At 52.1% G+C, this 26,047-nt stretch overlaps 12 protein-coding genes across 12 annotated transcripts; 6 read left to right on the forward strand and 6 right to left on the reverse strand.

Moving 5' to 3' along the window:
- Nucleotides 1-695: 695 nt before the first annotated feature.
- Nucleotides 696-1,971, forward strand: J4E79_005423 (uncharacterized protein; the record flags this gene model as incomplete). Its single annotated transcript, XM_049354301.1, has 4 exons — nucleotides 696-898; nucleotides 944-1,436; nucleotides 1,484-1,825; nucleotides 1,906-1,971. The coding sequence occupies 4 exons, from the start codon at nucleotides 696-698 to the stop codon at nucleotides 1,969-1,971; spliced, it is 1,104 nt and encodes a 367-aa protein (XP_049211166.1).
- A 715-nt stretch (nucleotides 1,972-2,686) lies between these two features.
- Nucleotides 2,687-5,611, reverse strand: J4E79_005424 (uncharacterized protein; the record flags this gene model as incomplete). The annotated part of the gene is made up of 1 exon (XM_049354302.1): nucleotides 2,687-5,611. One exon carries the CDS (start codon nucleotides 5,609-5,611, stop codon nucleotides 2,687-2,689), a length of 2,925 nt encoding a protein of 974 aa, XP_049211167.1.
- Nucleotides 5,612-6,412: 801 nt separating this feature from the next.
- On the forward strand, nucleotides 6,413-7,470 carry J4E79_005425 (uncharacterized protein; the record flags this gene model as incomplete). Its single annotated transcript, XM_049354303.1, has 2 exons — nucleotides 6,413-6,899; nucleotides 6,950-7,470. The coding sequence occupies 2 exons, from the start codon at nucleotides 6,413-6,415 to the stop codon at nucleotides 7,468-7,470; spliced, it is 1,008 nt and encodes a 335-aa protein (XP_049211168.1).
- A 207-nt stretch (nucleotides 7,471-7,677) lies between these two features.
- J4E79_005426 (uncharacterized protein) lies at nucleotides 7,678-8,307 on the reverse strand (the record flags this gene model as incomplete). The annotated part of the gene is made up of 1 exon (XM_049354304.1): nucleotides 7,678-8,307. The coding sequence occupies one exon, from the start codon at nucleotides 8,305-8,307 to the stop codon at nucleotides 7,678-7,680; it is 630 nt and encodes a 209-aa protein (XP_049211169.1).
- Nucleotides 8,308-9,060: 753 nt separating this feature from the next.
- Nucleotides 9,061-10,003, reverse strand: J4E79_005427 (uncharacterized protein; the record flags this gene model as incomplete). Its single annotated transcript, XM_049354305.1, has 2 exons — nucleotides 9,061-9,720; nucleotides 9,767-10,003. 2 exons carry the CDS (start codon nucleotides 10,001-10,003, stop codon nucleotides 9,061-9,063), a joined length of 897 nt encoding a protein of 298 aa, XP_049211170.1.
- Nucleotides 10,004-11,016: 1,013 nt separating this feature from the next.
- Nucleotides 11,017-12,048, reverse strand: J4E79_005428 (uncharacterized protein; the record flags this gene model as incomplete). The annotated part of the gene is made up of 1 exon (XM_049354306.1): nucleotides 11,017-12,048. One exon carries the CDS (start codon nucleotides 12,046-12,048, stop codon nucleotides 11,017-11,019), a length of 1,032 nt encoding a protein of 343 aa, XP_049211171.1.
- A 1,002-nt stretch (nucleotides 12,049-13,050) lies between these two features.
- J4E79_005429 (uncharacterized protein) lies at nucleotides 13,051-14,310 on the reverse strand (the record flags this gene model as incomplete). Its single annotated transcript, XM_049354307.1, has 2 exons — nucleotides 13,051-14,019; nucleotides 14,086-14,310. 2 exons carry the CDS (start codon nucleotides 14,308-14,310, stop codon nucleotides 13,051-13,053), a joined length of 1,194 nt encoding a protein of 397 aa, XP_049211172.1.
- A 1,247-nt stretch (nucleotides 14,311-15,557) lies between these two features.
- J4E79_005430 (uncharacterized protein) lies at nucleotides 15,558-17,372 on the reverse strand (the record flags this gene model as incomplete). Its single annotated transcript, XM_049354308.1, has 3 exons — nucleotides 15,558-15,820; nucleotides 15,874-17,126; nucleotides 17,191-17,372. The coding sequence occupies 3 exons, from the start codon at nucleotides 17,370-17,372 to the stop codon at nucleotides 15,558-15,560; spliced, it is 1,698 nt and encodes a 565-aa protein (XP_049211173.1).
- A 663-nt stretch (nucleotides 17,373-18,035) lies between these two features.
- J4E79_005431 (uncharacterized protein) lies at nucleotides 18,036-19,283 on the forward strand (the record flags this gene model as incomplete). Its single annotated transcript, XM_049354309.1, has 2 exons — nucleotides 18,036-18,446; nucleotides 18,498-19,283. The coding sequence occupies 2 exons, from the start codon at nucleotides 18,036-18,038 to the stop codon at nucleotides 19,281-19,283; spliced, it is 1,197 nt and encodes a 398-aa protein (XP_049211174.1).
- Nucleotides 19,284-19,979: 696 nt separating this feature from the next.
- Nucleotides 19,980-20,840, forward strand: J4E79_005432 (uncharacterized protein; the record flags this gene model as incomplete). Its single annotated transcript, XM_049354310.1, has 3 exons — nucleotides 19,980-20,001; nucleotides 20,034-20,491; nucleotides 20,541-20,840. The coding sequence occupies 3 exons, from the start codon at nucleotides 19,980-19,982 to the stop codon at nucleotides 20,838-20,840; spliced, it is 780 nt and encodes a 259-aa protein (XP_049211175.1).
- A 426-nt stretch (nucleotides 20,841-21,266) lies between these two features.
- On the forward strand, nucleotides 21,267-22,031 carry J4E79_005433 (uncharacterized protein; the record flags this gene model as incomplete). Its single annotated transcript, XM_049354311.1, has 3 exons — nucleotides 21,267-21,297; nucleotides 21,332-21,630; nucleotides 21,681-22,031. The coding sequence occupies 3 exons, from the start codon at nucleotides 21,267-21,269 to the stop codon at nucleotides 22,029-22,031; spliced, it is 681 nt and encodes a 226-aa protein (XP_049211176.1).
- A 420-nt stretch (nucleotides 22,032-22,451) lies between these two features.
- Nucleotides 22,452-25,723, forward strand: J4E79_005434 (uncharacterized protein; the record flags this gene model as incomplete). Its single annotated transcript, XM_049354312.1, has 3 exons — nucleotides 22,452-22,517; nucleotides 22,571-23,591; nucleotides 24,081-25,723. 3 exons carry the CDS (start codon nucleotides 22,452-22,454, stop codon nucleotides 25,721-25,723), a joined length of 2,730 nt encoding a protein of 909 aa, XP_049211177.1.
- Nucleotides 25,724-26,047: the final 324 nt, after the last annotated feature.

Here is a 26,047-nt window from a genome sequence, read left to right on the forward strand (position 1 = left end):
ACCCACTTCGAAAGAGGGTAAATTAGCCTGCAAGAATTATCAAGTTACGGTCACGGAAGTGTATGTGTCAAAATCTAGCGACAAGCATTGGAGTGTGAACATTTCTGTCGAAGCGCTCTTGTACGGAAGCACCTCTTTGAAAGACATCCTTGGGCAGGTGAGACCCAAAGAGGTTGCCGCGAAAGTACCAGTCTGTACTTGGGTGCATGTTCCAGAAAACAACGTAGGTTCACAGCCCATCTGAAATCCTCTTGCATATCGCTGACATATCACAGATGGTTTGGGTCGAGGTATGTAGCGTGCCAATTCCGATTCCTTGCGCTGACTCAGGTCAGGATCTGTTTTCGAAGCTAGGCCTACATCCTGCAATATGGCAGGAAACGAGGAGATCTGTTACAGGATCTTTGCGCAACGTGCGTTACGTGTGTAGCTGTTCCCACGTTTACTGAATGATACAGCGAGCCATAACACCTCATATCGGGACGAGTGACCATCATTCAATCTTTGTATGCTTCGCATCATAGCTTTTCGATGAATGGTGCTGATGTGCTTAGATCCCTTTCCTGAGCTATGAAGCCAACGTGCGACACGAAAGACGTACGGAATATGTTCATGAGGTCGACCAAGAGCACTCACTACAAAATACCACCGATGCGAACATACCGGGATCGGTGACAATGGAAGCGCTGCGCAATATGTCGCACAAACTATCGTCAAAAGAACCCGAACTTCTACAAGTGCCTGTCACACACAATCTGCCCTTAAAGCCATCCTCCGACGATTATGACTCCGACTTTTCAGACACCTATGATGTGGACGATCCTGATGATTTGGAAGAAGAAGAGAAGGCATTGGTCACCGCATACCTACATGACCCTCCAGCTCTGCATATCCGACGGTAAGTTGCTACTCTTTTTCTTGAGTCTATCTTCTAATGGTGAAGGACGTTGGACCAGTACTATTACCATATGCTTGACAACACGAAAGAGCGCGACATCGACCAGGTCGTGTCTCGATGGGCACAAAACATGAAGTCCGAGGCTCGGCACAATATTCTCATGGTCGATCAGCTTTGGCTTTGGTCCACTCATCAGAAACCGTCTCCATATAAAGCTCAAGACAAGGTATCTGAGATCCGGACGAACCGTGAGCAGATGGGTGTGAACAACGGAAGTAAACTGGACGAAGAACCCCAGGATCACTACGTCATATCTTGCTTCCCAAGCAGAACAGGTACGGGTCAGCATGCCCACCGCGTTATGGACGATCTTAGACTACTGGTCTTAGATCCGACCCATCGAAAACGACATCCCATCCGTAAACCGGAAGATCTCACTTCACGCATATTGGAGACCTGCTGCAGTGTTTTTGATAGGCTACTAGACGCGGAGCCGCTCCGCTTTTTCCAGATGTTCGAAGAGAGTGTTGGAACGATAGTAAGTTCGGGAAATAATGCTCTGCTTACTAAGGCTGACTTTCGAAGGACGACAAGGAGAGTCGGCTCTTTCGATCCTTCCAACGCGGATCTACACATCTTATGCAGCTCAAAGCGACCAACAAGTACTACGAAGAAAGAAAGAATAAACTTCTCGTCGATCTTCTCGACATCCGCGAGGAAGTGAAGCTCTTGGTTGAGATAAAAGACATCCTCGATGAGATCAACATCATTCTCTCAGTACTAGACATACAACGGACGGTCATCGAGCAGCGACGGAAGGCGGAAGGGTTCACCTTCTTGGGTTCTTCAGCTGCAGAGGATCTCATCAAAGCCGACATAGATGACTTCAAGAAGCTTGAAGGTCACAGCCGCACGATACAAGAGAAGGTATGGCGGACATTGCGAAGAGCGGAACAGAGCTAATTCATAACAGATCAACACTTTGATGGATCTCAAACAAAAGGCAGCGAATGCCTGGGAAGCACGAGAAGCTCGCGAAACCACAGTTGCCGCGAGTAAACAAGGAAATGTAGGAAATTTCCATATCTTCTTGTTGTGCGCAGCTTACAATCTACAGACAATCTTGGTATTCACAATTGTGACCATAGTGTTCCTTCCTTTGTCCTTCATGTCATCCTTTTTTGCGATCGGCATTGCCGCTTTCCCCAAAGATGAAACCACTGGAGAGACCAACTGGCCGCTTGGTATTGTTACCGGTCTATTATGTAAGTGGCTTTTCCCCGTTGGCGTTGTCGTCAAGGCTCCTCCCGCTAATGCATCCTCACAGTCGGCATTTCTCTCAGCGTATCCATTCCCCTCATCGTTCTCGCACTGAACATGGAGCACTGCGCAGCGACTTATCGAGAACTACGTGACAATTACTTCGCGCGCATTGGGATGTATCTCATCGCGCTGGCGGTGCCCGTAATACCAGAAAGATGGGCCAACATGTTGGGGGAAGAATGGAATGCAAAGCTGCGAAGACGCTATGCGGCATATACAGAGGATGGGTCGCGAGATATCATGTCTAGCTCCACGTTGATGGTTCACAAAGGGCGAGAGGAGACATCGATAAATTGAAGTGTAGTAGCGAATCAGATGTAATGAAATCGATGGAGTATGCTTCTATTGCAAGCTTAGCTACAGTGCTGACAGCCAGAGCAATAGCACGTTGCCTCAACAAGACTTACTTTGTATGACAAGAAACTAAACAGGCCTGCAGCCTACATAACTATAAGATCTCAAAATTTAGTCAACCCAACGTTTGTGTATGTTCTGAGGTGTTGTTGAAGTCTTCGCAACAACACCCTCAGCCAACTGCCACACCCGAACAAGCACATCCTCAGCCACCTGGCTTGCAAGCCAAGCGCGCGCCTTTTCAACAACCAATTCCCAAGTTTCCTCCTCGTCCTGCATCTTCTTCTCCAGAAACAGGACTACGACTGCAGTAGCCAGAAGCTGCTCGGAGTTTGGCTCGCTGAGTTGAGCGGTAGCTAGGCTAGCGGCGTCACGGTCGAGTTTCATCTCATCGAACGGAAGCTTATCGATAGCTTCCCATGACCCTTCAAAGGACTGCCGCGCGATGAGGCGCTGGAGGAGGGTGCCAGTCTCTTCCTGTACTTTCTGCCTTTGTGGCGGAGAGAAGGAGGGACCCATGGCCGACCGGCTCGACCGTTTCGAACCCGACCGACCCGTTGATTGCAATACTTGCGCGGGAGATAACGTGCGCAGCGCTGACGGTTGGCCAGGATGAGCCATGGGTGCTGCACTGGCTTTCTCCAAACATGCAAAGCCCATGTCTTCGTCTGAGTCGGAATCTTCCACTGCGCTATTCATACCAAATAGTGCAGGGCCAGCAGCCATCCTTCTAGCTTGGAAGTGCCCGCCCTGTCCGCCTTGTCCGCCCCCGCCGCCTCGCCCGCCTTTCCCGCCGCCAGTACGGCCAAAGGGACCGCCGCCGTAGCTTCCACGGAACGTAGCGAAGGATCCAGACCTCGCCGACGCAGATGCAGGTCCACTGGCAAATCGTGTATCGCCACCACAAGAAGCGGCTACCGGTGATCTGCATGCTTGGCCATGCTCCAGGACCTCCCAGTCATCGTCATCCGCTAGATCAGTCCGTTTCACTGTCGATTCCAGAGCTTTTTGGCGTTTCTCGGCGATTTCGGTCTCGTTAGACTCTACGGCTACGAAGGAACAGAACTTGCCGCCGACCTGGAACTCCACTCCAAGACGGACAGCCTCGCGTCTCTGAAGCAACAGATACTGAGAGCTATATTTGTTCTTAAGCAGGACGTCAGTATCGCCAACGGTAGCCTCGGATAGCCATCCATGACCCTCTTCGAGCTCCTGTGTTGCTTTGCAGGCAGCAAGCTGGTGAATCATCTCGTCGGCCTCTTTGCGTACTTCTACTGGAATCTCTAGCTCCAATGGGCCTTGGGGTGAGGTGCCCTTGAGAACAACACTCTTTGGTTGCAGGTGTGATGACTCTGGAGACATGAGGAGATAGACACAGGTACGGTTGAACGGAAAGAGCGCTGGTATCTCGTGGGGTGTCTGCAAAAGCGTTGGGCGCTTTAGCTCCGGAAGACCCGCGAAGATGTCCTTTGACTCGCCGTCCTTGGGATGCTCTTCTACTACGGCCGGATCGTAGAGCGAGATGGGCTTCGCGTCGACGTCTGGGGCTTTCGTTTGCTCTTCGTCGTTATCGTTGTCCAGGTGAAGGTTGATACGAAGGTTGTCGGTAACAGACTCGACGCTGTCATTTTCGTATTTGACTTCGAGACGGTAATTCTGGATATGAGGGGTGAGTGCACCCTTCAGCATGCGCACAATCTTGCTATCAAGCTTTTCGTTGTTTGCAACCATCTGAGCGAAGCCTCTTCCGGCCCTCGCGACGCCTTCAATGAGCGCACTAGACACACCTCCTCCTATACCGATGGGGAAGACACGGACGTTGCCATTCTTCGTGTTCTTGGAGACGTAGTCGAACAGCTGGTCTTGAGCCCAAATGTCGCCATCGGTAAGTAGCATGAGCTCGGTAGGGATTTCGGTGTTGCGAGCTTCGAAACAAGCCTTGACCGCATGGAGTGTCTCGGTCCCGCCAAAATCGGCCCTGAACGCTTCTACATGTCGAATGGCCTCCTCCAGTGTATCTTGGCCATACAACTGACTCTGTTTCCAAAGAAAGGAGTGGCTGCTACCGAATGAACAGATGTTGAACATGCAGCCGATAGGGATCGATTTCAAGAAGACCTTGAGTGCCGACACCAGTGTGGGGATCTGATCGCCCATGCTACCCGATCGATCCGCAATGAAGATGATCTCGGGCTTTTGCGACTTGAGGTTGAACTTCGGTACCAGTGTGGTCATCAATGCTCGCTGATTGGGGAGCGTTGGGTGGGTCTCCAGGATCGCCTGAGGTACGCCGACATCCTTTGCAACCACCTGTAACACAAAGTCCTTGTCCAGGCCTGTGGTACCTAGGGAAAGCGTTGCTGAACCTTGCGAGAGCAAGGCGTCCTCATCGATGGTACTTGTTGAGAGCGACCCAAGCGTTACTTCGATGGGATGTGACGGCGAGATGACCTTCTTTACAGGAATACCTGCTGCCATCTTGACATCCACGGTAATGGAGATGCCTTTCGAATCAATCTCGGCCGATGTCTCTTGGAGCTTTCCGGGATAGGATCCGTAACGGGGTGAGATGGACGCAGGCATGGTAAGACGAATTCCATCGACTTCGGCATCGTGCTTAAGCTCTTGGATGTATTTGATGGACACATGCACAGATGCGCCTCCGGGAATGTTGCTAATAGCAGTTGAGAAGACATCCGTCGCCTCATCTAGTCGTTCGAGCAGCGCTGCGGCTTCGCCTCTCTCCTTGGCCTTTTCGTAGGTATTCTTGGCTTCGTTCTTCTCCTTGACTAAGCCGTAGATGGTACGCTCGCCGATCTGGCAGAAGAAGTCGACAACGCTGACGCCATCGAACAACGGAAAGGCATATCGGATCTGATCCAATGACTCCTTGGACCGGTTCACGAAGGTCTGCGTCAGGGTAGTGCGGGCGGCCGTGGAGATGATCGTCGTGTGAGCGTCAACTTTAATTCGGGGGAGGTATGTTCGCTCCCGCGTTCCGGGATGGGAGATGTAACAACCGCACAGGTGGCTCATCGTTGTTGTTCTTGTTCGAGGATTCAGATAACAGGAAAAGTTGTTGGGGTGTCTCGAGAAACAGCGCGCACGCTCCTGATATACTTGACCGGCTGGCTGCTGCCTGTTACAACCCTGGGTGGGAATTTCCTACCGCTGAGGTATGATAGGCCCCCAATGGACACAGCACGTGATTATCATGGTCGTGCCGAACTTCGAGCTCATGAGTCACAAACTGCGGGGGCCGTACCATCAAAGGGTCCGGACTATGGTGTTGAGAGCCCCGTACCTCGTTTGACGTTGTTCCCATTGGTGAGCGCTTCTCTTTTGGTAAATACCTTATAGCTACCTAGGTAGTACTTGTTTTATTCGACCACTCCAGAGTTTCAAAGCTCGCAGAATGAGTCGTATCCCACACCCGGATGGCTACATGATGCGTGGAATCATTGGTTTAGTAGTTTGTGCTGCGTTGTAGCTGCCTCCACGGCTACCCGAACTATTCAGGCATCCTGGATTTTGAGGGGCGGCCCGGCGCATCCATTAGGCTACGCGAGAGATGTCTGAAGCAATGATTCCAGGACAGCGCGCGAAGATAAACGCCTGCAACAGCATTTTGTGATGTCGCGCGTGTGGGTTGACGGAGGAGAAAGACGCCGAAGTGTCGCGTCGCCCGATTTCTCAGACACCAACTGTGTCATGACGTCAGGCATCATCGCACACTTTTGAAACCTCGCGTCTGACCACGATGATATATACGTCGCCCATTAATTGCTCATATGTTACTCTTACAACAATAATATCTCAACAGGCTCAACACACAAGATGGAAATCCCTGGGTACGACGCGCTGGTGTATTACGCCACACCACCCAATAGCTACATCGGCACCACCATCTTCCTCTCCTACATCGTCGCAGCACTCTACGCGACTATCAAGATCAGCTACTCGCTCTACGCTCAATACACGGCCATATTCAATGCCGTCAGCTCGTCAAAAGATGAGAAGCTCAATGCAGCAAAAGCGGCGCGAGCGCGTCACATCAAGATCTACGCGTTCCTCGCTTCGATCAGCTTCGCGACACTGTCCTACCACATGCTCATGTTCTTGATCACGCACTACCTGGAATGGAGCGGAGATAAGAGTCGGAGCTTTAGTAATGTCAGCGCGGAGAAGGTGAAGAGATGGATGTTAGAATCGACTTTATTCCAAGATTTCGCGCAGGATCTGGTTAAAGATGCACCGAACGCGGTGTGGACGCAGGCCGCGATTCTGGCGACGTGGTTCTGGAATATTTATATGGCGCAAAAGGGTAAGCAGCGTTCGATGCATATGCGTGAGTGGATGCTAACGCAGATATAGCGAGAACGCGTAGATACGACACGTCGATGGTGCGAACGTACATCTTGCTCGGCCAGATCCTACCCATTTCCTTTACAGTTTCGCTATTCCTGATCCAACTCCATCTTTCATCTCCGGATATCGTAGTCGCAAAAGAAGCACCCAAAAACGATGCTACGCCCAAACGTCGCAAGCCTATAGCAACACTGCAAATCCCGAACATTCTTCTCAACGCGGCTTTACTCGCACTTCCAGCTCTACGATCCAACTCAGTCTTCAGCGGTCTACTTCTTGTTACTCGCGCCGTTTTGTTACTTCCTCACTTTTCGGCCATGAGCTTGAGGGACGCAGATGTTGTCAAATGTATTACCGTGTCTGGTGGATTTGCGGTTGCAAATGCGGCGATGATGAGGAAGGATCTCACGCCTGGCAGCGTCGTGGGATCTTTAGTAAACGGCGGATATGCAGTGAAAGCTCTGGGATGGGATGCAGTATTGGGTCTGATAGTGTATGTTGTGTTGGGTTGGGGCGGAGGGGTCTGAATACACAACCGGCTGCCTTCTAGCTATCGATCAAGTGCCGCATTCATGCTAAGAAATACCTTATACAAGCAGAGCTCTACACAGGTTTGTAGACTACATCAAGACAAAAACATGCAAAGTAGGTGAGCTGACGTTGATGTAGGCTCTACGGTGTTCAGTTTCTTCCTACTTTGACGCGGAAAGGTGATTCGTAGGTTCCCTGCTGCATTATGCGGTGCCATGTCCAAGTTTGCTTGGTGCATCTTTACCCCTTCCCTTCTTGTACCAACCCACTCTCGCACCTTCCGATACCAAATGCTGAACCAACGGTGATGTGGCTTCCTGCAGAAGCGGGATGACGTCATCGTATATGAAGTGGACGATAAATCCCACCTTCAGTCCCTCGAGGTGTTTGATATGACGAAGGTACCACAAGGGTTCAAGCTGCTTGGCGTATTGAGCTTGAGTCTTGGTGCCGCAGTCGAATTTAAGCTCGATTTGGATGTGGCGTACATGCTCCTTCGGATCGCAGCTAGTCGCGAGAACGTCGTAGTTCAGTGTGAACTTGAGCTCGTGCATGCTTGCTACCCGGAGCAGTTTGGTACGGTATAAAGTCTCCGCTAACTCGATTCGGTAGGTCTCGTGGACGTGTTCGTACACTGCGAAATGTGGAATCTCAACGCCTTTGATGGTAAATCTCCTGATACCGAGATGCTTGGGGTTGCTGGTAAACTCTGCAAGATTCCAGTCCGTGGGATTATCGACCATGAGCACCTGATGCTGGCGGTTGCTACACCGGCTCTCGAGGATGTACGTGTAGATGATATCGCGGAGTTCCCGAGGTAATTGGTGCACCATCTTCGAGGTGAGCTCCGAGCACCAGCCTGGGCTGGCGTCGTCACATACGAGTCTCAAGAACCTGTTGTATGTTATTTCCCTTTCTTATGGATGTAATGACTTGTGTCTTACGACTGGTAGTGGACTCCTTTTGGGTACATTCGACGTTCCACATCGTTGCGTGGCTCGGTGGCTGCCATCTTTGCTTTTGAAGCTTTTGTACTAGTTCATATCGTTAGGTTCAAATTCATGATGATACCAGCCGCTACAGTTTCTCCAAAACGGAGAACATGTATGCATGACTGGGATCATCATCGGCGTTGCGCCGTGGAGTCGATATGCTGAGCATACTTTTTGTGCTTGTCGAGTAGAAGTGTTCTGCTTGTTTAGTAGTCTCAATCTCCTTCGTCACGGCAATTTTCAGTAGTCAGAGGTTCTGGTGTGCGGCAAAGGTGGACGAAAGCTCAACGACCGTTTGTTTGACCAAAGGCGTCAGTGGGGGTCAGTGCGTACCGAGCTGGGAGCTGTTTGCATCGTCTAGGCAACTAAGTCTCGAGTCACGTGTCTCTTCTGCGACAACCCTCCAGGGCGATTCGGAGGAGGAGAGTGGGTGCCTTTTGTTGAGCACCATATAGAGCGGTCAACATGATGGCTCAGACCGCCTTGTTGAAACTAAGTACTGCGCGACATACGTTTCACGACTTGAGGGCATTTTGCTCTTGGATGGCAGACATTGCACGTGTAGTACGCTCCGATTGATGACAATACTTCCTATCATGCGAGCAGTGACCTGAAGGCCTCGCTAATAGGCTTGAACTTGTCAGGTTGTGACAGCGCCCAGTCACGCACCTTGTCAACACCCTCCAGATCCGCCCGCATATGATCACTCGAAGCAGTTCCATTGAGTACCACAACTCCTTGATCCATGACCAGAGCGTAAAGCGCAACAGGCAGTCCGACACCCGCTACTTGAGCCAACGCAGTAACGGGCTCGGATCTGATTAGAGAAGGATTGCCGGTCAAAGTCCAGAAGGACTGGTACATGATGTCGTGTTCTCGGCAGAAGGCGCGTAACGGTACATCGTAGCGCGTCTGAGGGTAGAAGCGATTCTGAACGACCGACGGCTTTATTGTGGCGTTCTCGTGGATGGCTTGGAGAATGGGGAGGCCGACGTTTGAGATGCCGAGGGAGCGGATCTTGTCGGGCACATAAGACTCTAGTAGTTTCCAGGCTTGCAGTGTTTGGTCAATGGTAGGTAGTGGAGAGTGCAGAAGTAAACAGTCAACGTATGATTCATCATCTGACTCGTTGTATCGTAGGTTTCTCAATGATGATGCGACGGATGTGTGTATTTGGGTGTCCAGCGGCGCGTCAGGGTCGTAGGGCATGTTGGTCAGATCTTGGCCGGCAGGCGTGGTATACTTTGTTTGCAACTGTGACGCATGAGCATCAAGTGGGTCAGATCCACGCTTAACCTACGTATAGTTGATCTCGTCCAAGGAGACCTTCGGAGAAGGCTTCTCGAAGCGCTTCACCAACCAAAGGTTCCTGGTAATGCCGTGGTTGCGCAGCTGTGTCGACGCGACGGAAGCCTTGAGCGAGAGCTTCCTTGACTAGCCTCTTCGTTTGATCTTTCTTCCAAGCAGTACCGTAGATGAAGGCAGGTTTACCATCGTAAAGACGAGATGCCTTTTGATTTGTTGAGGTAGAGGCCATGTTGCGCGTGGTCGATAAGGGAAGGATGCGGCAGGGCTTTGAACAAGATACAGCGACAGAAGTAGTGAGTTTATGAGCAGATAATGGATTTAGACATCTGGATGACATATTGCGAGCCCATCAATAGATAGATGTAGTTAGCTCATACATCCACGATGATCACGAATGTGGTACATGACGGGAAATTTGAACAATGGAAATGACCTCATGTTCCATTGGTGCCAAGCCTTTATCGCCGAGGCACAAATCCGCGCTAGTGGACCTTCCATCACGAACACGACGCGTCCAGCCACCTCAATCTTCTGGACTCGTGTACCAAAGCCCACCCCGAATTACTTCCCGCGCTTCCGTCTGAGTGAACACTCGATCCGATATCTTCACATAATCCTGCAGCACCCGTGATTGCCCGGTAGTGGTGAGAAGAATCCTGAAGACGCCCGCTGGTGACTTTTGGTGCTCGAACAGCACACGTAGAAAAGCATCGCACTACTGCACACTAGCGCTAAATGCGAGGTTATTGAGGCTGTCAATGACACATATGCTGAGATGCGCAGTTGCTGCTAAGAGTGCTGAGAACAAATCGAGGGCTGCTAGCCAGCTCTCATCCGAGCCGTCTAATCCGTGTAGGACGTCCTGAGACACTTCGACAACATCTCCGTCGGACTGAAACTGCAATAACTGCGATATAAGGCCGTACACCAGTCCTATGAGGCCGACCTTTTCTACATGGCGATCTCTTTCAACCTTGGAATGGTCGCGGAACGAGGCCTCTCGCAAAGAGAAGGCGTTGTTCTTGCGCGCTTAGCTAAAGCCGTTACAACAGGTTATTAGGGCGGCTTCATACTTATCTAATGATATCTTCTAAGGACCGCTCTAAGAACCGCGTTACGTTATTATGAGCTTTTCGCGACAGTACGCTGTCATGAACCAGAAAATGGACATGATGTGATGGCTTTGAGATATGGTACCATTTCCGATTCGAGTGAAAAGGCCTATATACACCCAAGATACTTTCATGCGTGACTTGTCGCGCCATCCATACGGATATTTTCTGCTACCAGGTAGTTATCAGTCTTACGCGACTCTTTCTCAGCTTTTCTTGCTTTCTTCGCCGCCTTCCTCTCTTTGCGCGACGGAAACTCACTTCCAGGTCCTTTCAAAATGCTACCAGGATGTACGGCTGCCAACAATACGAGCGCCAGCACCATCGGTACAGCATCCAGTCCCAACACATACCCTTCCGTGCCCACGAGAACGTTTGTCGCACCCTTGACTCCAGCCGAGAACTCGATGAGCCGGAAGATGATACGCGTGGTGATGAGCACAAGGACAGCATACAGCGTATACGTCAACCACTTCCAACGCACCGTACCTGCCCGTCGGTCACTTTCCGTATCCTCTCGACCTCGGCGCTCCACCCTCAGCATATCCAAATGGAATCTAACAATCAGCGCCAGAAACATCAGGATGAAGACCTGCTGCACGCCCACACCAACCATATACACATTCTTCCCGTACCCATTGGTCTTAGCACCAGCCTGCGGGTTCATCATCACTCCACCCGCAGCCTGAACGATGAAGCTGAAGATATCAAGCCCCACAAACCAACGTCCTATCTTGACCGCTTCGATACGCCATAGCTTCTTCCGCGGATGCAAGAAGTACACCAGCCGGCCCGCAGTCATATACACGAAAGCGTTGATCCACAGCGGCGCTAGCAGGAAGAGCAGTGTAGACAAGATAACCAACGCCTCGTTCTGCTGGTTTCGCGTACCGAGCGCGCGGAGTATGAAGGAGACAAACTCCCAGATCGCGCCTGTGATGAGCACCCAGCAGAACCGTTTGCGATGGAGGACTGCGAGGCCAATATGTGCGACTGTGAGGAGACCGAAGAGGAGGGTGAAGACTATAGCGGCGGCGAGGGAGGGGCTGTATTGGTAGAGCGCGTTGCAGGCGTAGGGTGGGACGTGACCGTTTGAGTCGGGGATGGCGGTGATGCATGCTGGTGTTGTGGGAGTGCTGGATGGGGCTGTTGACGACGACATGGTCGGTAGAGTTACTAGATCGTCTTGCTACAGCGGACTGGTAAATGTCAAGTCTGTTTTGGGATATCGAAGCGAATGTGTTAGAAAGGTGGCAAAAGCACCATGAACATCTTTATGTGGTCATGCTCCGCGCGTGACACCTCTTTCTTTTCGTCCACGCAGCATTACCCGGGCTGATATAACGCTCCAAGCATTAGGCTCCGCGGCAACACGCGTTCGTGCCTAGATAAAACCCCTTTCAAGCAAAATGGCGTGCAGGTTTCTTTGGCAAACCCTCCGAGGAAGTTTTGGCATCCGTTCCGATGTGCCAAGCCACCCGCGGAGGGTTTCCATTCCCTCCGATGAGCATATAAAAAGCTGAAGTAGGCGTTTGTGTCCCCCGACTCTGCCCTACCATAGCAGCAAGCCAGTGCTTGGCTCATGTAAGACCAATCATTCAGTACCGAATGTCTTAGCACCGATCATGGGTGTAAGCGGAAGGCCTCCAAATACGTTTACAAGAGGAAAAGAAAAGGTTGTATAGACATGATTAAAGAATAAGTATCATGGAATTACCGTCGTGGTGTATAAATATAGTCATGCCAGGGTATCATGCAAATCATCGCTTCAGAACGCCATGTCTCTTCCATCTCTCGTCTTCATATCGTTTTTGCCGCCGTTCTCACGGGCATCATTCATTATCGCGCCCAGCGCGCCACAGGGTCAATGCTGTAACCTGCAGGTTTGCTGTATGCTGTGCTTCTAGTAAGAAGTGTTAGCTGTGTTCATGTTGCGAAAAGATTAACTGAGACTTACTTTGTGCCATCACTCGCTCCAAAAACAAGAAGCGCATCATGAATGCAAGTGCTCGAAGATCCAATGCTTTCAGAAACTTTTGAATACCCAAGAGCATGCTTGATTGGGTCGGTGGGGAACGCGACACCTCGTTCGCTTTCGAAGGGTATGAGGAGGCTCATAAGAACGCCCAATGTGTGTTTTTCTATCTTGCAGGCCTCAGAATCATCATACGAGTCTGCCGATAAGCAAGCTACCATCGCTTTCGTTCGCCCGCAACTCCGGGTTGCGATAAACCGTGTGCGCCGGCCTTGGCAACACAGGACCTTGGCTATCGCAGCTATCCTGACTTGGGCTCCGTGGCTGTTCGGTCTCAGCATGTTGTATGTGTATGGTCGGAACTTCTGGTACGTTGTGGTTCTTGGAGAAAGCTAAGCGATATTTCGACCGTGCCGTCATCTTGGGCTGAAAACCGTGTGACGGCATGTCGGGTCGCTCAAGGTTGCTGCATTCGATGAACTCATCATTACGAGAGGTTGAGCGAGAGCTCTTCGGACGGCTGATGCCGGTTATCGAACGGCGGCGCCCTGAGTCATCGCCAGAGCTGAATTTGCGGGCGACGATATCGTCTAGGATAGATTTGAAGTCATCGAGGAAGATGGTGTCGGATGCGCACTTGAAGACGAGGGCGAACCGCCAGTATGGGTTGATGCCGCTACTGGCCGTGACTTTAGCAGCGCTGACGGCAACGTCGGTAAGCAGGAAGACAATGGAGAGTAGCATGCACGCCAGCATGACGCCAAACCTCCTGTTGATACCGACGAGAGTCCACAGACTGAAGGCGTAGGTCTTCTTGATGGCATGTATGAGCTTCCATGTTGTGAAGATCCACCAGGGGTCGCGCAGCAGAGCCTCAAACGGCCGCATGCGAGGGTTGATGTTGGATCCGTTTGCAAGTTGATTGAAGTAGGCAAAGTTCGACCACGCCTCGGCTATCCAGAACGGTTGGACACAGATTAGCGATATGATGAAGAAACGAGATCCCCAGAGTGGTAAGAAGGGTCGGATCTTGAGCCACGAGACGACGTTATGGAGGAAATATGATATGAAGAGTAGAGTTGCAGTCGCGCTGAGGTACCAGCCATATCTCGGGTCGTCGACGAAGATGAAGGTGCCGTGCCAGATGGCAAGAACAAGCTGAGTGGGTTAGTAATTGAGATGTACAATGAAGCCATTCGCCTTGAGGGCAGCAGCGAGACTCACCTCAAGTAGAATAAGCTTGTGAAGCCACATGCCAGAGCGGTAGTTGCAGAAGACGATCAAGATGAGGATGATCAGAGCGCCGACGTTGTATCCTTGAGCCCATGCCTCGAGAAAGCCGCCCTCGGCCGTCATGCTCTCTCTGTTTGGTGGCGAAGTACGCGTCGTAGCCGTTCCGGGGAATCGCTTCGCTACGGCCAGCATGTCCATGGTGCTGAGCGGTGCCATTGTTGTTTCTTGTCAATCGTCAGATCAGAGCGAAGCTGAGTCCGGAGCCATGTAAGGCGACTTTGCTCACGTCGCGTATGAAGTGAGAGCGCGTCGACAAAGTGGGGCCTATCGTGGGCGAGAAGACGGGTGAGTGGCAGCAAGAGGCGTGAAAGAAACCCGGGGTATTGCTGCCTTACATAGAGTGGCAGAACCGGCTTTCGGGTATACGTTATAGCAAAATGTAACGTTCATACAAACCTCTGCCGCCCTTCCAATGTGGCGGGACCGGCAACAAGGCGGTTGGGCTGGGTGGGCACAGCGAGGCTTTCAGGGCTGCTGGCCGCAGTAAGCCTCTCGCGCTGGCCACGGAAATACGGAACACATGATCGCATTGCCATCGCGACGGACATGCCGCGGCTCTAAATTCTGACAAACATATTGCGCACCAAGTCTAGGTTGCGCAGACGTCTTATTGCGCGACGGAGCAAATAGGCGGAGCCGGGTGTTGTTGGTGTGATGCGCTGTTGATCGGCGGTGATGTCAGGCGTGGCTGTGGTTGACAGGGCTGCCTTCTCATCTGCCTGAGACGAAAGCGAAAACCTTACGCTGACTCGACGCCAAGGTCTGTTGAGCCTCATTTCAAGTAGTACATAGTAGTACATTTGGGCGCGCATTCATAAGAGCTACTGCAATAGCGGTCAACTTGACTTCCACTACCTGAGGGCGAGCAGTCAGCGAACCTCGCGCGTAGTATCTGTGTTGGGCGAACTGCAAGGAGCAATCGGTGTAAGCACACTAACTGTACGACGGAGGACGGCAATGAAGGGGCGATCAATACCGTGCCTGGCAACAATGTAAGCCATGGCAATGAGGAAAGATGTCATACTGTCGCAAAAGGAACAAAGAGGTTGTTCCAAGATCTCATATGCCCGGCATGATCTCATCCGACGATTCCACCAACCTGTCACGCCAACGAGGCTGCATCAAAAGTACAGCAAAGCAGAAAAAGCCATGAAACACGCATGCGGATGTCGAAAGTTTGTCTAAAAGTCGTTTCTATATCTATGATAACATTACGGAGGGTGACGTACGATCTATGACCCGATTGGCTGCAAGCGCCAGGGCGCAAACTAAGCCAGGGGCCGAGAACCCTTAGGCAGAGGAACAAAGAAACCGCCCAACCTCTCCAATCTCCCCATCCGCTTCTTCCAGGAAGCCTGGTATCTTCTTTGTGTTCGCGATCGTCAAGTCCAGGAAGCCCGGTTTTACCCAGTGTGCGTCTTTTCTTCTTTACCCGCAACCGCTATGCGCGTCTTGCCCCACCGGAAATCGTCCATCCTCCACAGCGTGTAGAACTGCGTGCAGACGTTGACGTAGGCCGCGGACCAGGTATAGGCAACGCAGCCAATGACCGTCTGGACAACATCGATGAACGAATCGCACGATATGAGGGTGACCATCAAGTCGAAGACGCGTCGGTAGTACTCGAAAGCTACGATATAAAATATGGTCCGATCGTCCAGGTCACCTGTTAACCTGATGTTAGCAAGATTCAAGAATCACAGGCTGAGTGGTACGTACGGAAGAATCTCGAGATGAGAAGCGCTGGGTTCTGCACCCAATGCGTCAAGGAAGCCAAAGCAGACGCCCTCTCCATCCAGCCCGTCGATCTGCGGCTGAGGAGGAGACTGTCGCTTGTGAGCGGCCCCAGCGTCCATCTACGGCGTTGACTGACAAAGACCGAAGGCGTAGTCGGTGCTGTAGTGTACGCTCGCGCACTGAGGTTCACACGCGTCCGCACGTGGGCGTAGTGTGCAATGACGAGACAGACGTGATCTCTGTCCTCGCTCATCATGGAACGGACGGTTCGAAACAGACCATCGGAAGCCTTGGGATAGTATCCAAATTTCCCCAGGATGAAGTCGCCCATTGTCTCCTCGCAGACTCGCAGTAGTTGACAGCAGCCAGGCAGGCAAGTCACCTTTCCACTTGTGAGACTCTGGCGCAGGCGACGCCGGTGCTGGCCAACCATGTACTCGGCGTTCTGATAGAGATACGAAATTGTCCAACCTCCCAACGCAATCGGGTCTGGTCGGATGTAGCCGGTTACTCCCACGATCTCTTCGCCTTCTCTTGCGGTCTGCATCAGGTTGTGGACGCATTTAGTGTCGAATCGAGTGTCTGCGTCAATTCCAAGAGCGTAGTCCACCTTTTGGATGGATTGGGTCTCGAGGAAGCCTGAGAGCTCGGCAAAGAGCTTGGGCGAGATCATCTTCAAATCGGGGTTTGCCTTGCGCTGATTGAACTTGTTCAGGAATGTCCGGATGAGAATGATGCCATCTCGTTTCCCGCGGTTCTCGTTCTTGATAACGCAGATGATTGGAAGCCCTCGGAATTCACCCTTGATGATTTCAATGTCCATTGGGCCGTCGTCCCAGGCAGTGTACGCCTCCTTCATGAACGTGCTAGTCGGACGCTCAACAATATCTTCTTTCAGATGGGCGGAAGTCGTCTTGGTCATGCCCTTGCAGCTCACGCGACCATCACAAACTACGACAATAGCCTTCTTGTGATCATCCAGCGACTGCTGCTCAGCCAGCGAAACCAGCGAATTCATCATCTCTTCATACGACTCGTTGTAGCAGCAAAGCAGGTAGACCAAGCTCTCCGGTGTTGCGGGGATCGTGATCTTAGGCGGGTTCAATCGCTTTCGGATGAGGGCATGGATGACCATGGTGATTTCGATCATATCCACAACGGCTCGAAGAATTAGGTTTGGGAAGAGGACCCAGGAATACTTTGCCCAGTTTGCGAACATGTACATTATGAAAAGGCTGAGTGGCTTTATTAGCAACTCGTGTCTTGCGCACTGAGGAGTGATGGCATTGATTCACTTACTTGAATGGTATTAAGATGGCCCATATTACATATTTCTCAATCCTGAGACGATCCGTATTGACATCGGGTAGATGTTCGATAGCGCTGCTCAAAACCTTGGAGGAGAAAAAGCGCGATCGTTTCTTGAGATTGCCAGCAATCTGAGCGCCCGAGCTCGCGGTATTGAGGACATCCATCTTCATGGGGGAAAGATAGGGATTCCTGCGTCGTGATGTGGTGAACGGCGAGTGCTGCAGGAGCGAAAGATGCTATTCTAGTATGTTGTAAAAACGCCATGTACCTTTTCTCGAATTGAGGGTCAAGTGTCAGGGTACGAGCGTCAAACTAAGCATATCCACATTGGAAGTCTGGTTAATCTCTAGAACGCCGGCTAGGCGATACAGTTTCAGGCGGTGTAACGCAGGGACGCCAGGGACGGTGACAGGGCTGATCGCCGAGGTACCTCCAGGCGGCGTGACATCTTGTGCCTGCGTGCGTGGCTTTCCTAAAACACATTTTTGTGGCGATTTTTCATGCTGAACACGCATTAGTTCGGAGGTACACCGGTGAGTCCAAACATACGGACCGCTTCGGAATACTTGGTAGTACCGAAGCTAAGACTTGGCGCGTAGCGAGACTCGCTGCTAGTGTATCAATACCGGATGAAATTTTGCCATCGCAATACGGTCCTGTCTCAGTGGGATTGTGCGTTCAGTAGAGTATCAAGATAGGAGTAATTTAGCGAGTTCAAATATATACCTCGTCCCTAAACCATGTCGTCTCTGAGACTTCTCGATTACTGAGCTTGTCATTTCGTACATCACAATTTGTACGACCACGGATTATCACTGGATTACGGAATTCCCATGGAGAAGTACGATCAGGATTCCGTTGTTGCGATCATCGGAGTGGGATATGTCGGCGAACATCTCATGGAAGTCTTCTCTTCCGCTTACCAGGTTATTGGGTACGACGTCTCGGCTCCTCGAATAGAAAGACTGCGCTTGAAGCACTCCCAGAGAGACAATGTCAAATTCTCAAGCGATGAGACTGATTTGAGAGACGCGGCACACTTTCTCGTTTGCGTACCGACCACCCTGGGATTGAACGGCCAAGTCGACTCCTCACATGTTCGCAGCGCAATAGACATGCTGCAACGCTACGCAACCGACAAGTCGATAGTGGTCATAGAGAGTACCGTTGCGGTCGGCATGACAAGAGCACTGCTTGGGCCGCTGGCCGGATCGCGCGGCATTCTTGCCGGGATGTCACCAGAGGTAGGATGACTTTTTGCTCCGAAAGAACGAGGACTGGCTGACACCTACCAGAGAATCGACCCAGGCCGAATCGAGCCGCCGCCTAAATCAATACCAAAGGTTGTCTCGGGGCTCGACGACATTGCCCCAGGCTCGCTGGACGCCATTGTACGATTGTATGAGACGGTCTTCGATACTGTGATCCCTGTCAGCAAACCCGAAGTCGCGGAAATGTCAAAGTTGTACGAGAACTGCCAAAGGACGATAGCCATTGCGTACGCCAACGAGATGTCAGACGCTTGCCAGGGACTTGGGATCGACCCGTTCGAAGTGGCGCGCACAGCCGCCAGCAAACCTTTTGGGTACCTGCCCATGTACCCTTCATTGGGAATCGGGGGTCATTGCATCCCGGTCAACCCGATCTACTTCATGTCGACGTGCAATCTGCCGCTTCTCCAACAAGCACACGAGAAGATGATGTCGCGGCCGTCGCGAATCGCCAGCCAGCTTCTGGCAACTATGCTAGACGAGTGCCACAAAAATCATGGTTCGACACACCGCCCCAGGCTTCTTGTCGTCGGTGTCGGTTTCAAGCCTGGCCAGTCGGACCTGTCACATTCGCCTGGCCTGCAGTTGCTCAACTACGTGCGACAGTCGGGAGAGGTAGATCTCATGTTTTGCGATCCTCTGGTGAACCAGGAGGCGATACCCGAAGTATCAAGATTGGAAGAAGGTTCTTGGCAGCCTGACGTCTTGAGGTCGTTTGACGCCATCGTCGTAGCGGCGAAACAACCTGGCTTAGATTACACAGTTCTGGAAACCTTGGCAGATGTGCGGATTGAAGTCTGGAACCGATGATAGCTGACGCGGGCGTCAGAGGCCGACACATGTTCAGTCGCATTCGCAAAGTGGCTCTATTGGTTGCTTGGCTGGCCATCTTCTGTACATTACGGTTTTCGCCTACTTAATGGTAATACACGCCATCTTTCGTAATCGGCCCGAGGAAGTGATCGTCCGGTCTTTGCATTCGGTACCCAAGTCTAAGACCGGCTAATTTTGTCTGCACATTTGGAGATCGGGCCTAACGGGCGTTTATTTAGTCGATACCGGCGCTTTGGGGCATTGACCCCTGAGGTTCGGATGTGAGCGGTGAGCTGTTGCACTACCACCGATGGAAACTCAAACACGCGGCGAACAGACGTGAGGGAAGCTTGTGCAACCGGCTTACGGCCTTGCTATGATGGGAACGGATGTAGAAAAGCTGGACAGCGCCGCATCAGTCATCCAGATATCCAATTCATCATGAATAGTGCATTGGGGGCTTACCATCCATTCTACTACACTCCGTTGGGAAATGTATGCCCGGTGATAAATCCACTCGTCAACGTTGAGACTATCAACTACGGAAGATGTGGACCAGGAGTTCAGCAACCTGAGTGTAGCCGTTGCTGCTCGAAAGACGTGAGTAGTTGAGATTTTGATACATCAACTGCCGTCTTACTCATCATTTTACACAGGGCATTCGTATGACACATCCAAACTTTGCTGGTCAACATGCGTGTCTTTGGGACTATGGGTTAGCATGCGATGGCACCCAATGGCCTCCAGGATTCAATACATCAGATACGCCTCGGCCCAAGCTGGGAGATGTTCCATACGGGACGAAGATATTCAATTGCAAAGTGGAAAATACGCTGGCCCTCACATACGATGATGGTCCCCGGGAGTGGACAGCAGATTTGCTGGACATCCTGAAGGCCAACGGCGTCAAAGCGACGTTCTATATCAGAACAATTAACCTGTACTGGGAGCTGATAGCTCACAAGTTCGACGAGAGGTCTGCGCTTATTAGAAGAATATACAAGGAAGGACACCAGATTGCGGGGCATACCTGGGGCCACAAGGACTTGGACAAGATGACTCCGCACCAACGCAGAGACGAACAGATAAAAGCAGAGATTGTCCTCAACGACATCCTAGGCTTTTTCCCGACCTACATGCGCCCGCCCTTCAACATCTGCGGCCCTGAATGCCAGGCCGAAATGGGAGAGCTCGGCTACCATGTGGTGAGTTTGCAGAGAGCAGAGTGAAGGACCAAACTGACTGTGCCGAAAGACTGCAGCCGACCTTGATGGACGAGACTGGGCAGGTAATTACACCTATACGGAAGAGAATTTCATGGAGAAGATCAAGGGCAAGAACCGTAACGGGGTTCGGGCCTGGTTGGGCCTGGCGCACGACACCCACGAAGGTACCGTGCATAGATACACACAGTTCATGATTGACAACGCACGGGCGCATGGATACAAGCTGGTGAGAGTAGGGGAATGCTTGGATGACCCAGAGGAGAACTGGTATCGGGACCCTTTGACGGGTGACAGGCCTGTCGAAATGCCTCCAAGAGACATGCTGTGATCTATTCTTGTAATTAGCCTTTGATGACAAGCAATGATGTGAACCAGGAATCTGCCTGTCAGCAATGCGGGGATGAAAGTCAGGACCGAAAGTCAGAACCGAAAGTTACGTGTAGTCCGTCCATGGATGGGTGCTTGATTAGTGATTATGTTCGGGAACGCGATGACGTCCCTGTCGCGTGCGGAAGATTGTCCGTGCCTCCGCCCGCGTAAACAGCTGTACCAACAAGCCATCATCCTCATATACCAGCAACCATGTCTCGCACCGCCATACCACGTGTCGCACTACGTCTTAGCTCAAGAAGCCCGTTATGCACATCTTCGAGGTCAATTGAGGCGCCAAGCCGCAGTCTGTAAGCTTCAATCGCTGCTTTGCGCAAACTTCCCCGCTCACACCACTTAGGTTTATATTGCGCCCAACACCACAATGCTCGATCCACGCTATCCGGAGCTTCTCCGTAAGCCTACAACTACACAAGAAGGCCGGTAAAGCGAACAAAGCCCATGCGCGAACCGATTCCGCACCACCCGTCAGCAACCCGGGTCCGCTCACACCTACCGACGAAGCCTACGATGTCTCGGGCTTGGAGGCACAGATCCTCAAGGCCCTAGAGAAGCTTACGCATGACCTCAGCCAATTGCGCAGTGGAGGAAAGACGAACCCTGAGATCGTGGAGAACTTAAAAGTGCAACTGGGCACGGCAGGAAACAAAGAGACGGTGAGACTGGGGGATATCGCACAGGTTGTTCCCAGAGGGAGAATGTTCAATGTTATCTGCGGGGAAGACACGGTAAGTAAAACCGTTACTACGACAACACCAAAAATGCTAACACCACACAGCACGTCAAGCACGTCACAAGCGCCATCGCCGCCTCACCGCACTCGCTCACGCCTCTCACGCCCGAACCTTCGAACCCACTCACCATCCAAGTACCGCTCCCACCGCCAACGGGAGAATCGCGTCGCGCAGCCGTCGAGTCGGCCGTCAAAGCTTCTGAGCGAGCAGACAAGCTGATACAGCAAGGACGCCAGGAACACAACAAGAAGTTGAGGAAGTTTGAGCTGAATCGCGATGTGCTACCGGATGACCTTCAGAAGGCGAAGAAGAAGATGGAGGAGGTGGTGAAGAAGGGACACGAGGAGGTTAAGCGCATCAGCGATGGCGCGAAGAGGGTGCTTGAGAGTCAGTAAATAGCATGGAATGGCATACTGCATTGTCGGGAAAGTACAAAAGTATTACATTATCATGCGCAAGACTTCTGGTGCACGACGCATGCGATTGAGAAGTGTTGCGCCTGGGCAGCTTTGTGTAGACTCTGCCTTAAGTCTGCCTCATAGCAGTTTGCATGTGCTTACACAACTTCTTAGCAAAACGGTGGCCAATCGAACCACCACGTACTACTTAAAACAGATGTTACAAGGTTTTGATTGGAGAATGTAGCAGACGGCATCAACACGAGCAATCCGAGCGGCTCAGCCTCCACAACAGTGCTTGGCGCGACACTCGCGCATCATCTGGTGACCACCAAAACCACCCCATATAGGGAGTGGCTAGCCAGATTCACAGGCCAGGCTCCACATGTAGGAAGATGACCATCGCGAGGAAGAGCTATGGCGACTGTCATAGAGTCAGACGACACTGGTACAATCAGGCTTGGCGGAGTGGACGGTACGAAGGTATGTGTGCTGATACTGACAGCCTCTCGCTGGACAGATGTTGACATTATCAGGGCACTACAATCAATACAACGTCCACAACCCGGGCTGAAGGTGTTGTGGTTACTCGCCTGCCTATGGAAGACGACCTCGAACTACCACCTAGCACCGAGACCAAGTCGATCTTCCACATCTACGAGAAGCATAAGTGCCATAAAAGCATTACGCCAGTCCTTGATCCCAATCTGGAACGACGGTCTGGCCCAACGATCAAAGAACAGAAGGCTACACGCAAGGAGAAGAAAGAGCGTCAAGACGCTGGACTACTTAGTGTAGAACCAGACGATAATGCTTTCTTCCTTCACCGACCATACCTCGCCTTCCACGTACCGCCTCGCGTCCTTTACACTGGCAGCAATAAACACACCGCGCAACCAGCTATCCTGATACACGAAGGCTGTTTCTGGAAAGAGTACAGGCTCCAACTCCTCCCATCGACCCTCGGCATACTCGACCCACGCGGCGTAGTACCATGGCGTCACACCGGCGGCGACAAGAACGCCCTCAAGCACGATCACCACAAGCTCAAAGGGTACAAAGTGCGGACGTGGAGGTTGTGGGGTGAGACGGGCAAGGAACACGTTCGTTCCGTGAAGAACACCCGTAAGACGGGCGAAGGAAGAGATCCCGATGTGAATACGATGACGGATGGCAAGTCGAAAGAGCCTGCGACGGCCGAAGAAGTGGTGTATTTGCGGTGGAAGAACCCTCTCTCACGCCACACGAGATGCTATCACTTTCAATATGCTGGTATCGACTTCTTTTGGAAAGGAACAGGTACTACCAAGGAGACTCGAACTTGTGGTGCTTTGTTGCGGTTCAACCATCTGAAGTTAGTCGCTAGGCTGCCTGTGGCCGAAGAGAAGAAAGAGAGGCGAGATGAGGTGTGTTTGGGAGTACACACGTCGTCTGTTGCGAGTAGAAAGAGTGGTACTTTGAAGTTATTCGATGTTGTTATCTTGCGTCTCATCAATGAAAACGCGCCCGAGATGCTACTTCGAAGTGAGGAAGGGGCGGAAGAAGAAGAGGCGGAAAGTACGAGGATCTTGCGGATGAAGAGAAGTAGGATCTATCAGGTATTTGTGGCTACTGCGATGTGTATGATCAAAAGTGAGAAGGAAAAGAGACATACTTTGCTGGATTTGCTGGTGAATGTTGCTGAAGGTGGTGCGGGTGGCTAGTTATGGATGGTTCGCTTCTCTTGAGCACATAACCCAGTTGAAATATACTATTAGACGTCAGTTATGAAATCATGGCAGTGTGTGCATGCAGTTTGAGTGTTGGTGTGTTGATGGAGCCTCGGCTGATTGCTATCGATAAGACTCGCGCTAAACCTGGAGGTCATGACGTGGGAGATGGCCATTTCTAAGAATTCGACGCCGCCACTCCTCCAACACCCCATCTCCCTTCGCCGACTCTCCTGTATGCCCGCATTTGCGTTTCCGAGACAGTACACCTGCGCACGCTGTTTGCGCACGAATCGAAGATCCAATGTCTTCGTTCCATCCCGACCCGCGCCGGCAGGGCCTCTGAGGCGATACGGGCAGACGGCAACACAGCGCAAAGACGAGGATGACGGGAAACAGGAGCTGGAAGACGCAGGAAACAATGGTCATGGACCAGACGCGGAGGCCGAAAAGGAGGAAGGCGCATTCACGCGACGCATGCGAGAAATGAGTGAAGACGCGCTGGAATCGGGAGGGCATGGCGCCGTCAAAGCTGTGGAAGAGGCAGGCTTCAGTGCAGACCTCAAGGCACAGCTCGAACAGCGAATCGCATCTGCAAACTTCAAGTCGTCTGAAGCAGAACTGCCCGCCTTCGCCTCCCGCCACACACGCGAGCTTGCCACAACAGAAGCCTGGACGGGCACCGAGTCCATCCACGATGCGAGCCTACGCATGCTGAACGACGCCCATAAGCCGCTGCGACTCGGGCGACCAGCCAAGATGCCCGGCGTTCCTATACCCCAGTCCATTGATACCGGACATGCTCGGAGCAAGGAGGGGCGGGGCGTGAGATTGGCCAACGCACGCGACAGGAGCACCGTCTACGCTTCCATCAATGAAGACGAAAGTATCGAGGCTTTCGACCGAGAGAAGCGGTTGCAGGACCTCAAAGACCGCTTCGAACCAGGTGCGCGTACCATCGTCCCTGGCTCCATCCAAGGAATCGCATCGCTTGCGAATAAGAGAATCGAAGATGCCATCGCTCGTGGCCAGTTCAAGAACATCCCGCGCGGCAAGAAGGCCAATATCGAAAGAGACTACAACGCATCGAGCCCGTTCATCGACACGACCGAATACTTTATGAACAAGATTATACAAAAGCAAGAGATTGTACCGCCGTGGATCGAGAAGCAGCAAGAGCTCACATCGGCTGCAAACAAGTTCAGAACTAGACTACGGGCGGACTGGAAGAGACATGCTGCGCGCGTGATAGCCAGCAAGGGCGGATCGCTACTGGACCAGATCAAGACAGCCGAGGCATTCGCAAAGGCAGAGCTGATTGCCAATCCTCTGAGAAGGAAACAACAAGAGACGCTCACCACTGTTGACGATGACGGGCACATGTCACAGATCACTTTGTCGGGCGGGCTGAAGGTAGACTCAGAAGGTGAAGGATCGAATGCGGAGCCAGTAGTCACGGAACAAGTCGTAGCAAAAAAGGTCACATTTGATGCTTCCCCTGAAGCTGTAGCGCAGGACCCAGCAGCAGCTACCATAGCAGAAACAACCACGGAAACCATGGAAGTACCCGTTCAAGCTCCCGAACCAACAGTCGCACCAGCACCGTATCCCTTCCGTGACCCAGACTGGGAACGTATCGAAAGCGGCTACTGGAAAGTCGCCATCAAGGACCTCAACGACAAGGCGCGCAGCTACAACCTCCTCGCGCCCGAGCTAGCAAAACGTCCCTACTACAACCTGCAGCGCGAGCTGAACTCTTGCTTCGCCGACGTCGCGCCCCAGCTCGCCGGGGCCATCCTCGAACGCGCACGCAAACCGCCCAAGAAAGCAGATAGTTGGCAGAGCTCCGGTCAGAAGAGCGTGCTCGACAACATCATTGGAGGGCCAGTTCGCGTGCGAGATGAGCGCCGCGAGAAGCAGTATGGGTTCCGCCAATTTTGGAAAGACCTCTGGGCCGACAAGTCTAGCAACCCTTATTGAGCCAGTCACCACCAAGCCCGATCCTCGCATCCTCATCCCGCGGACTCCGAAACGCTCTCGTCACCGTGTCCTTTCGAAACCCACTCGCCCACCGTTGTATGTAGCTACCGCGCCCTTGCTGCACGACATCGAGAGAGAGGAACATGATCGACACGCACACACGCTTTCGCCTATCCCTGGCTGTAATCCTTTGTAGCGACCTCGAGGTCAGCGATCAGCAACACGAATTCCAGGTTTTCAAGTTCTTGTTCGGTGCTTGTCATGGGCATATGCACGTGTTTTCGAATGCGGACGGATCTACATCCTTTGACCCGGAATGAGCGG

The sequence above is a fragment of the Alternaria viburni genome, assembly GCF_023758015.1.
Source record: "Alternaria viburni strain BMP 2772 chromosome Unknown scaffold_10, whole genome shotgun sequence".
Taxonomy (NCBI): Eukaryota; Fungi; Ascomycota; class Dothideomycetes; order Pleosporales; family Pleosporaceae; genus Alternaria; species Alternaria viburni.